Source organism: Cannabis sativa, chromosome 2 (genome assembly GCF_029168945.1).
Source record: "Cannabis sativa cultivar Pink pepper isolate KNU-18-1 chromosome 2, ASM2916894v1, whole genome shotgun sequence".
In the NCBI taxonomy this organism is placed as follows: domain Eukaryota; kingdom Viridiplantae; phylum Streptophyta; class Magnoliopsida; order Rosales; family Cannabaceae; genus Cannabis; species Cannabis sativa.
Genome location: NC_083602.1, coordinates 30,363,802 through 30,375,114, shown reverse-complemented (window position 1 = coordinate 30,375,114; position 11,313 = coordinate 30,363,802). Strand labels below are relative to the sequence as shown.

Below are 11,313 nucleotides of genomic sequence, written 5' to 3'. Positions count from 1 at the left end.
GACATTGCTGACAACGAAGATGAGACTGATGTAGATGTTGTTAGTGATTCTAACTCTGCCAATTTTGTGTTGACGGTTGATCTTGGAGAGTTGATTATGCAATCGAATGAACCTCCAGTAATTGTTGAATCGTCCGATCAGTTAGTGGATTCTGAGATAGAGAATAATGAACTTGATGAAAATTATGTTGCTGAAGAAGTAGATGATTTACTAGTTGAACATGTAGAGGATGAAAATGTAAACTTAGTGAATGATGGAAATGATAGTGATTCTTCAGTGTAACTTTTATTTTGTAAACATTTGTTACTAAAATTTTTTACAATTAAAGGAATATTTAATTTCTTTCGTATTAACATTTTAAATACTTATATTTCAATTATGTGTTTCACATTTGTGAATTCTTACATTTTTTTCCGTCTTCAAAGTAAAGTAAAATGTCAGCTACGTTAGCGACATACCACGGTGGGGATGGTGATGGCAGGGATCCCCCTGATCCTTCTAGGGTACCGTCGTCTTGCGAAGCAGGTTTTCATATTTTTTGAAATCTACAATTGTTCTAAATATAAATAGTGAATGTATGATTTACTAATAAAATTACTTTTCCCTCAAATATATATAGTTCCACCTCCGGTCAGAAAGGGTCGTGGGGTTGCCGCAAACGCTAATCTCGAAAAAAAAAGGAGAGAAGCTGGTAAGCCCTTACCGGTGGAGGTAGATCTTGAAACCGGCAAAGTTGTTGGCACTGAAGCAAGCAATTATGTTCGATTTCTTGGCCAACAAGTGAGCATGTTGTGCCCGGGTGGTCATCTAAATTTTTCCGATGTACCCCAACAATACAAGGATCAAGTGCTCAATCGAATTAGAGTGAGTGATTTTTAATTATTAAAGGTTGTAATAATTTTATGTCCTCATTTATAAATTAACATAATTTTAAATTATTTTATTACATAGTACTATTTTGATATCGATGGGAATCCCCATCGAGACCTACTTATGGGGACTTTATATTCGGTGATGGCGGAGCGGTATAGTGAGCGAAAGACGCTCAGACACAAGCATTTCAAACAACATTATAAAAAACCAGAAGATTGGGACACAGTTCTCAAATTCCCCCCTGACTACTTGAATACCGAGACTTGGAAACCGGTTTGCGAATTGTTCGTTAGCGAGGCATTTTTGAATCGTTCAACTAAAAATAAATCGAATCGGCAACTAATGAAATATCCAACAACGCAAGACACAAAATCGTTGGCGTCCATACGCCACGGAATGGTATGTATTAATTCTTTAATTGTTAAATGTTTCATAAAATAAATTCTTTAATAGTTAATAATATTTTTTTCTTATAATAAACTAATTTAATTGTTTATATTTGTATAGGGGGGTCCTCCTGGAGAGCATGTAGTTGAAGCATGGAAGGAGATCCATGTGAAAAAACTGTTTGGAACTTTCGTTAATGAATTAGCTGCAAAAGATTATGTAAGTGATTAAAATTATTTATTATTAAAATTTATATTTTATATTAATTACTTATTCTAATAATTTTGATTTAAATAGGAGGAACTGATCAAGGAGCTTGATAGGAAGCGGCGGAACGACAATCCCGGAGCGATGCGGGACCGAATCCGAATCCGATGCGGTTATCAGTTTGACGTTATGGAAACAGTTCTAGGCCAAAGATCTAACTATCAAAGAGGCGTGGGTAAAAGGCTCAAGGGCAAAGGAAAGAAACCAATCCCTCAAACTCAATCAACGGTGCCTCCCCAACCAACTACTGAAATGATGAGCACTGTGGCAGATATATTCTCAGCTATGCGTGCCACTTGGGGGGGGGGGGTAATTTGACGCCTGAACAACGTGCCCAAATATTTAACCCACGCTTTGACAATTTCATTCAAACGTATAGTCAGTCGCAGTCGCCTGGTGGTTCGTCTTCTCAGAGTCATGCCGCTCCTCCGGAACGAACAACAACCTCCTTCGCAACCACAATTTCGGCCTTCCTCGCAACAACAATTCCAAAATTTGTCACAAAGAATTTGAAAATTTTTGCAGCGAAGAACCCCAATCTTTTCCTCGGCGGTTTCCTCAAGAAGCAACAACGGTACCGCTCCGCCAATGGGAAATCGGTTCTTATACCGAACACCGTCGAGTCTCCTCCGCTCGGCTCAAACTTTGTCCGATTTTGGATTATTTGGGAGTTCATCGCAGGAGAACCAATTTTTTTCAACTCCCATTTTCAACCAAGCTGAGCTCGGTAATTTGACGCTGGGTTTATCATCAGACCAAGCGTATGTGCCTTCTCCGCCACGGGCTTCGGGGACTCGTACCGAAAATAATCCAGATCAAGACTTCATAATTAGAGACCTGAATGAAGATGTTAATGAATAATTTATTTATGTTTTGTAATAATTTAGTTTAATTTTGAGACAATATTTTATTAGGATTAATATGTTAAAGTTAATTACTTTGGAGACAATTTTAAATTATTAATAAATTTTATTAAATTGTTTTAATTATATTAATTAGATTTATTTATTAAATATTTAATTATTTATTTATATGTAATATAAATAAATTTTTAAAAATAATTAATATTTTTTTTTATTCTGGTGTGTTGTAGCGGCGGAGCAATAGCGGCGGGTTCCCACCGCTATTGCTCCGCCGCTATTAATAGTATTAGCGGCGGACCCTGTTTTTGGCCGCTAATACTATTAATAGCGGCCAAGCAATAGCGGCGGACCAATAGCGGCCGAGGTCCGCCGCTATTGCCCTTTAGCGGCCAGATTGTGGACCAATAGCGGCCGAGGGGCCCGCCGCTATTGCTCCTTAATGTTGTAGTGAGAAAGGAGAGTGGCGGCTAAGTTAGAGTGAAAGGCTCAGGTTTTTCTCTGAAGGAAACAAGATGCAAAAGTCACTTTTTCCTGAAGCCATCACTATCTATTTATAGCATGCCACATAGGGTTAGGTTTGAATTATTTGGCATTAAAATAATGAAAATATTAAGTGATAAAACCTACAAAGGTGGCCGACCATGGCTTAGTGGACTTGGGCCTCACTTTTGCAATTTTGCTGTTTTATCATTTCTGTATCTCATTTTCTAAAAAATGCCAATTTTCAAATTCAACCATTTAAATGTCAATTTTAACTATTTAATAACTATAAATAATTATTAAATAATATTGTCATTTATCATATTTATTAATTAGACTAGACAAAGTATCTTAATTAACAAATATGCCCCTAAAAACTATTTCTTTACTATTTCGCCCTTGCTTAGTGAAAAATTCACAAATAGACATAGTCTAATTTGAGAATTATAATTGGTTAATCAAAACCAATTAAATGAGTCTTACAAGTAATATTGTCTCAACTAGTGGGGGGGACCATGGGTCTATATATCCGAGCTTCCAATAAGCAGATCAAGAATTTACATTCTAAATTCACTGACTTATTAATTCTTCATTGAATCCACACATAGAACTTTGAATTGCACTCTCAGTATATAGAACGCTCTAAATGTTCCACCATATAGACACGTCATTAGTTATCCATTGTTATAATCCTAATTTGATCAATGATCCTCTATGTAGATGATCTACACTGCAAAGGGATTAGATTACCGTAACACCCTACAATGTATTTTATACTTAAAACACTTAACCCCGTATAAATGATATTTCAGCTAAGTGAAATGAGTACTCCACCATTTATTTTCGTTTTGTCAAGCTCGAAGGAAATCATCCTTTACTTTCTATTTGCCAGATAGAAGCTATAGATTCCATATTTATGTTAGCCCTCCCACTCAATTGCACTACCGTGTTCCCAAAATGTACGTATCACCCTGACCCAAAAGTAGGCTTAACTAACAAATCAAAGAACACGAATAACACTCTTGAGATTGAACCTAATCATATTAGGATTAAGATCATTTGATCTAGGATCAACTAGGCAATATTGACTTGAATAGATATTACGGTAAGTTTAATAAATCTATGTCAAAGTTCAATATCGGTCCCTTCCGATGCATACTCCATGCATCCAACTCAAGCTTTACTTTAACCAATGCTCTGGAAAGAACATAGCATCTTTCCAAATGCAAGTAAACTCTGTTGTAGACTATCATATCAGTAAAACTCCAGTGTTCTGATAAATTTAGGAATCTTTATTCACATAGTCATGTTTACTTTCCACTGTGTTGACAACACAATAAACAGAATCAAGTATGTGAAAAGGGTTTGGATGAATTTATAAATCAAATAGACAAGCAATTGATAAGATGAACCAAAACATACAATCACTACAACATTAAACACCATTAGCGGCGGACCCCTCCGCCGCTATTGGTGCCTTTTTGGCCGCTAAAGGGCATTAGCGGCGGACCTCGGCCGCTATTGGCCCAACGCTAATGCTTGGCCGCTATTAAGAGTATTAGCGGCCAAAAAAGGGGTCCGCCGCTAATACTATTAATAGCGGCGGAGCAATAGTGGCGGGGTCCCGCCGCTAATGCTCCGCCGCTAATACCCGTCAGAATTAAAAAAAAAAAATATTTGTAAAAATTTATTTATATATTAATAAATAATTATTTATATAAATATTTAATAAATAAAATCTAATAAATATAATTATAACAATTTAATAAAATTTATTGATAATTTAAAATTGTCTCCAAGGTAATTAACTTTAACATATTAATCCTAATAAAATATTGTCTCAAAATTAAACATATTAATCAAAAAATCGCCGGTGGTGGTGGTCGGTGGTTCACTGTCGATTGCTCCGACTGTGGTGGTGGTGCGTCAATGCCGTCGGGGTGGTGGTGCGTCGGGGCAGCCAAGGGGGGGGGGGGTCGGGCTGAAGGGTGGAAAAGGGGGTCGGATCGAAGGGGGAAAGGGGGGAAATTGGTTTTTGAATTTTGGAAAGAAAAAACAAAAATGGGGGAAATGGGTCTGATGGAGTATTTATAATGGGGGTAGCTTAAAAAATAAAAAAAAAATAATTGCTAGTATTAGCGGCGGACCCCCGCCGCTAATAGTCCCCCGGTAATAATTTTGAATTAGATGAGCGGCATTTATCCCGCCCATTTATTAGCGGCGGAGCAATTGCGGTGGGGTCCGCCGCTAATAGTAATAGCGGCGGAGTAATTGCGGCGGGGTTCGTCGCTACTAGTATTAGCGGCGGGCATTAGCGGCGGACTGCCCGCCGCTAATAAAATTTCAAAAAAAAAAAAAAAAATTGGCCACAATTAGCGGCGGACAGTGGAGTCTGCCGCTAATACCCTCTCCGCCGCTAATAACTCCGCCGCTAATTATGATAATTGTTGTAGTGAATTGAATGAAAAATACTTCTGTTTCTTTATTGATATTGAATAAAATGGATTACATCGAAATGGAGTTTTATTTAAGGCATAAAACCCAACACAAAGCTGCCCAATGCTTGGGCCGGCCCTGGCTGCCAATAAATGCAGATTTGGTCAGTGATGTAATTACCGTAATAATAGTGAATATTCTGATTGATATCAGAAATTATGGTGAAAATTGTAATTAATCAATATCACTAATTTTATTAGGGGCCCAATTTATAAGATTAGAACATGGCCTCTAAAATATTAAAGACGGCCTTATGTCTAGCACCACTTATAAACAATATTTTTGATTGGTTAGCGATATTTTTTTTAAATTATTAAATTAAATTATATAAAATTTAATATTTAATTGCACTAATAATAATACATAATACTAAGATGGTGCTAATTACGGCTAGTTTTTAGCATTTTTCAATTTGGCTAATTAGTAATTTTTCTCCCTAAACTTTGACATGTACTAAATCGTGCCCCCTGAACTTTTTTGGGCGTTAAAAATTCCCCTGAACTATTGAGATTGTTAAATTTAAGGATTTTTGTCTAATTTTAGTAAAAAAATTCTAACATGGATGAAAGTTCAAGGGACATGATTTAGTACATATCAAAGTTTAAGGGACATGATTTGGTAGATATCAAAGTTTGCGGAGCATGATTTAGTACATAAACAATCACTGAAACAGTAAAATTGAATGAAATTAGACAAAAGTCCTTAAATTTAACAATTTCAATAGTTCGGGGGAATTTTTAACGGAAAAAAAATTTAGGCAGCACAATTTACTACATGTCAAAATTCAGAAAAACATTAGTAATTAGCCTTTCAATTTAAATATATGGGTTCTGATTTCTTCTCTTTTTTTGCGAGAGAAGATCTGTTGAATTTGATTAGTATATGTATAAATAAATATATATTTATATAATAAACACAGCTCAATACATCTGGGAGAAACCAAAGTCGAATTCTTTTTTTTCTTTCTCCTTTAATCTCCATTTCAATTTTAACTCATTTCATCTTTTTTTCTGTACAGTAATTGCTTTCGAAGATCGAGCACATATATATGATTTAACAAAATATATACAAGCGACAATTACTTCTTCGCATTTCAACTTTTTTTTCTTCCTTTTGTAGGAATATGCATGTAAAATATTCCTTTTGATGATCAAAATTACACATAATAATAATAATAATCAAGATTTGAAATTAATTAATTAGTCTTCGATCTCCACGGAGAGCCCAAGCTTTCATGAAGATGGAGCCTTATATAATTTCCTCTTCAACATGAGATCCCAGTCAAGTCTGGACACGTAAGTAGGTGTGCATACAAAATATATATATTATATATGACAATATGTATTATATTTCATCAAACAGAACAACCCAAGCCTCTAGCTTCTGACCCTTTCATGATTCTCAGCCTTTTGCATGAAGAGGTAAACATTCTGTAAAAAAAAAGAAATTAAAGAACCAAATTAGCTATTTTTTTCATAATAATAATAACAAAATCAAATATATATATACATACACAACGCATAAAATAATGATAAAAAAAAATTAAAACACTTACTCCCAAGGAACATCTCCAACCAACATCCAATCTCCATCTTTGTCTTCATAAGTAGGGACGAATTCAGAGCCATTGTAGCCTTCTCTCTCGTTAAAGTCACCAACTTTAAACTTAAACATGTCTTCCAAGGCCTTAAGGAGTTCTGGGTACCCTTTGTAGAGCTTCAAGTCCATTTTTCTAAGGTAAGGAGCTCCATCCATGCTGACTTTCACGTATACTCCACTCTCCTCTACTTTTTTCATTGACTGTAAGCAGTTTTTGCGGTAAGATCTCACTGGAGGCCATCCCACTACTTGTGTCCTGTAACGTATAATATTAATTGGTCAATTATAGTATAACTTAATAAAATCCCCTCTTAAAAAAGAAGAAGACAATCATGTGAAATAGTATTAGAATATTTTCTTACTTGGTGGGTGAAGGGTTTTCATGACCGAAAGATTTGGTTTCTGATGAAGAGTTAGATTTGAATGTTTCATCAGAAGGCAAAGCTCTCTTGTTGTTGCCTTTTGTAGTATTTGTGCTGTTTTCAGAGTACTCTTGAGTAGTAGAAGTTGCTGTAGTAGTACTATCACAGCCTGGTAACCCTAGCCTAAGCTCTGTTGCCTCAAGGTTTAGGTTGAGTTCATCATCTCCTCTTTCAAACATGGCCATGTCTTTTTATTTTTCTATGTTACAAAATCTTGGATGTGTAGTTGAAATTCTCTGGCTATCATATAACTCTGTAAAAACTCCTGTGTTGCTATAGAATGGTTGAGAGAGAGAGAGAGAAATAAAAGTGTTGAAGTGATGGAGATGAATGGATATTTGAAACCTATTTTATAGAAAGAAGATGATAACACCAATTAATAATAATTAAAATAATACAAAATTAATAATAGAGCAACAATACTATACCCCTCTCATAAGCGCGTGAAATAAAATGTAATAAAATAAAGCTATCTTAGAGCCCATCCCCTATCCACACACATTCACACATTTAACCACTTTAACCAGCATTAGCTTTTTAGTATATATTTGTTTTCTTTTTTAATATTTGTAGCAATTACTATACATAGACAATAATATAATGTGGTACAATTTATTATATTATTGCAACGCCTTAATGTATAATTATAGAACTAGCTTATGTTTATTTGGTTAATACTTTGTATAAGGGATATTTACATAATTAAGTTAAAAAACATTATATTTTTTTGACAAGAAATTATAAATATATGTTTTAGACAATATTCAATCGAAAATATAATCATAATATTTTTTGTCAAAAATATATTTACAAAAGCAATAATGAAAATGTATACATTTTAACTAATTTTACAAAGTGTTAAAGTATTAGGTAAAATATTTTCCTTTATTTTTTAATAAATAATGTAAATTAACAACATACTAGTTTAACTAGTCCATTGTCGCTATATCAAAGAGGATGAATTACTATAAAAATATTGTGTCTTATTTTATTTTTTATTTAAATCAATTTATTTTGGACAATCATTAAATATGAGTCTATTCTTTACTTTTTTTTACGATATTCTTAAATAAGTTATTAGAGTTAGTCCTATATTGTTAATATGTGAAAAATAAATTATGATATAATAAGTTTTGAGATGGAACCTCATTCATCTTATTCTCAAATCCTAACATGGCGTCAGTGTGATCCGTTGTGAGCGAAAGTGCTACTAGTCTAAAAAGATACTTCCGCTGTCTTCCCTTTAACCTCTATTTCGGAACCTTTTCGGCCAATGTGTTGCTAAATTTTAATGTTGGAGTCTTTGACCTGTTTCAAAATTTATAAATTTTTTGACCTGTACACTCACAAATTTTTTGATATTTGACCTTGTGGGATTCTTTCAAATGTTACGTGAGTAGGGTGTATTAGAGTTAGTCCTACATTGTTAATATATAGAAATAAATTGTGATATATAAGATGATCGATGAGCTACTCCTATCCCATTATCAATTAATTTTGAAATGAAACCTCATTCATTTTATTCCCAAATTCTAACATAAGTAATTAGTAATTTTTTCCCCTGAACTTTGACATGTAGTAAATTGTGCCCCCTGAACTTTTTTGGCCGTTAAAAATTCCCCTCGAACTATTGAGATTGTTAAATTTAAGGACTTTTGTCTAATTTTATTCAATTTTACTGTTTCAGTAGTTGTTTATGTACTAAACCATGCTCTCCAGACTTTGATATCTACCAAATCATGCCCCTCAAACTTTGATATGTACTAAATCACGCTCCTTGAACTTTCATCCATGTTAGAATTTTTTACTAAAATTAGACAAAAGTCCTTAAATTTATCAATCTCAATAGTTCGAGGGGAATTTTTAACGACCAAAAAAGTTCAGGGGCATGATTTAGTACATGTCAAAGTTCAGGGGAAAAAATTACTAATTAGCCTAATCTGCATTAACCTTATCAAATTAGTTTCAAGATAAATGACAAAGGTATTTTTCCAAAATAGTATAACTCCTATATAATAACACAAAGTAAAAAATTAATAATAAATAAAGGTCAATAAGAATTTGGTATGGGAAGTTGAAGCCACGCTTAAAAAAAAAGAGAGTGATGAAGAGAGAGAGGGGGAGAGAAATTAGATTGGATGCAATTTAATTATGACAAAATATATATAAGGATATGCATGAATTTGGACACATATTATAGCATAGCAGCTAATGGTGTTTGTTGTTCCATAAAAGAGCAGAGTTAGGGTAGTTGTCCTTGTACCATGGGGACAAGAGTGGGACAAAGGCTTTTGGCCGCCCATATTGAAGACTTGGAAGATTGAGTCCATTAGATTCCCTTCGAAAACCAACATGGACCGTTAGATCCAAGGCACTGAGATCAGGTGGGTGTGCACCCCCATGTGGAGTTGGGTCCACATGGGGATGTCGTTGATGGGCAAAGTATGGGATGGGCTTTAATTAGCTATACACTACTTTAGAGAGGAATAAGGGCTTTAATAATAAAAATACTACTATACACTTGCTTGACCTAAAGTTGGAGAACGTTTAATTATTATTATTATTATTATTACTATTATTAATTATTATTACATGTGGGTATGGGGCAGCATCCATGAGCCATTGCCTTGTATTTAGGGAGTTCCTTAGATAAGGGCAATAACAATAATGATTTATTGGTTTTTCTTTTGGCCTCCCTTGTTTGGGGATTTCGCTTTGAGAAAAAGCAATCACTATAGATCAATATCTTAGATACCATTCATTTATATATATACCATAAACCCCTCTTGTGTGTGTCTTTTAAAACAAAGAAAAAAAGAATGTGAGGCTTAGAATTATCGAGAGTGATATCCTAATATTTATTATTACTAAGATATGTATGAAAGCAAAATACAGAAGTTTGACTTTTTCTTTTTTTATTCTTATTAAGTTGAAATAATTTATAATTGAATTAAAATATATACAAGTCAAGTAGTGTGGGAGGTAAAGAAAGAATCCAAGCCAAAGGTATAGCCTTATGACCTGCTTCCTGTCTAGAAGAACATATCAAATAAAAGGAAAAAGAGAAAAGTTGGCAAGAATTGTTTAACTTGTGACAACTATATATAATAAATTTGCCTAGCTAGTTAATAAAAAAACATTTTTCTTTTCACCTCATTTATTTCTTTATTGTATGTTGATTTATTATATAACTTAACTTTATTAGAATATTTGGTTAAATAATAATTAATCAAATGATATTAATTAATAAATTCGATCGACCTCGATAATCTTACTACGTCCTCGTACTACATATATATATATAGTAACTCATCAAAGATAGTTAATTTCAACTACGGACAATAACCAGCAATAATTATTAATGCTATTAAACATTTTACATATAATTTATTATGTCCCATTTGTGCTCTATAATTCACATCCAAATTAAAATGAATTTCCTTTTTAATATATTTACTTATAAATGTTAATAAGTTTTACACTACATATATAGTACTCACAAAACGACCTCTAAATAGGAGTGTTTGCAATGTGTGGTGCGGGTTGTACTTTTTTTTTTATAAAATCAAACTGCATATATATATGAAGTTTTTATAATTTATTAAACAGCAACCGAGATTTTAAAACCGCAAAAGTCACACAGCAAAAATACAATGTTATTTGAGCGGTTTATATTATGATCATTAATTATTAAATATTATAATGAAAATTTAAAAATCAATCTATATAATAAAGTTTTAATAAAAAAAATATTATTAAAGTTTTAATATAATACCGTATAAGCTAATCATCAAGTCATTATATTAATTGTCTCTAAAAAAATAATATAATATACACATATATTACATATATTTGTTCTTATATATAAAAAAAAATATATCGTAAAATTTAACAATTTTGTAATGTATAGTGCAGTGCAATTTGAA

The 11,313-nt window shown here is 33.1% G+C and overlaps 1 protein-coding gene across 1 annotated transcript; it reads right to left on the bottom strand.

Moving 5' to 3' along the window:
• Positions 1 to 6,249: 6,249 nt before the first annotated feature.
• LOC115719320 (auxin-responsive protein IAA1) lies at positions 6,250 to 7,817 on the bottom strand. Its single transcript, XM_030648306.2, has 3 exons — positions 7,328 to 7,817; positions 6,922 to 7,221; positions 6,250 to 6,796 (listed from the first exon to the last, which is right to left on the bottom strand). The coding sequence occupies exons 1-3, from the start codon at positions 7,570 to 7,572 to the stop codon at positions 6,721 to 6,723; spliced, it is 621 nt and encodes a 206-aa protein (XP_030504166.2). The 5' UTR covers positions 7,573 to 7,817; the 3' UTR covers positions 6,250 to 6,720.
• Between the last annotated feature and the right edge of the window lie 3,496 nt (positions 7,818 to 11,313).

Coding starts and splice junctions, on each gene's coding strand:
- LOC115719320 (XM_030648306.2), bottom strand. CDS start 7,572: ATGGCCATGTTTGAAAGAGGAGATGATGAACTCAACCTAAACCTTGAG. Junction 7,222..7,327: donor GAAAACCCTTCACCCACCAA/GTAAGAAAATAT, acceptor TATACGTTACAG/GACACAAGTAGTGGGATGGC. Junction 6,797..6,921: donor GTTGGAGATGTTCCTTGGGA/GTAAGTGTTTTA, acceptor TTTTTTTTACAG/AATGTTTACCTCTTCATGCA.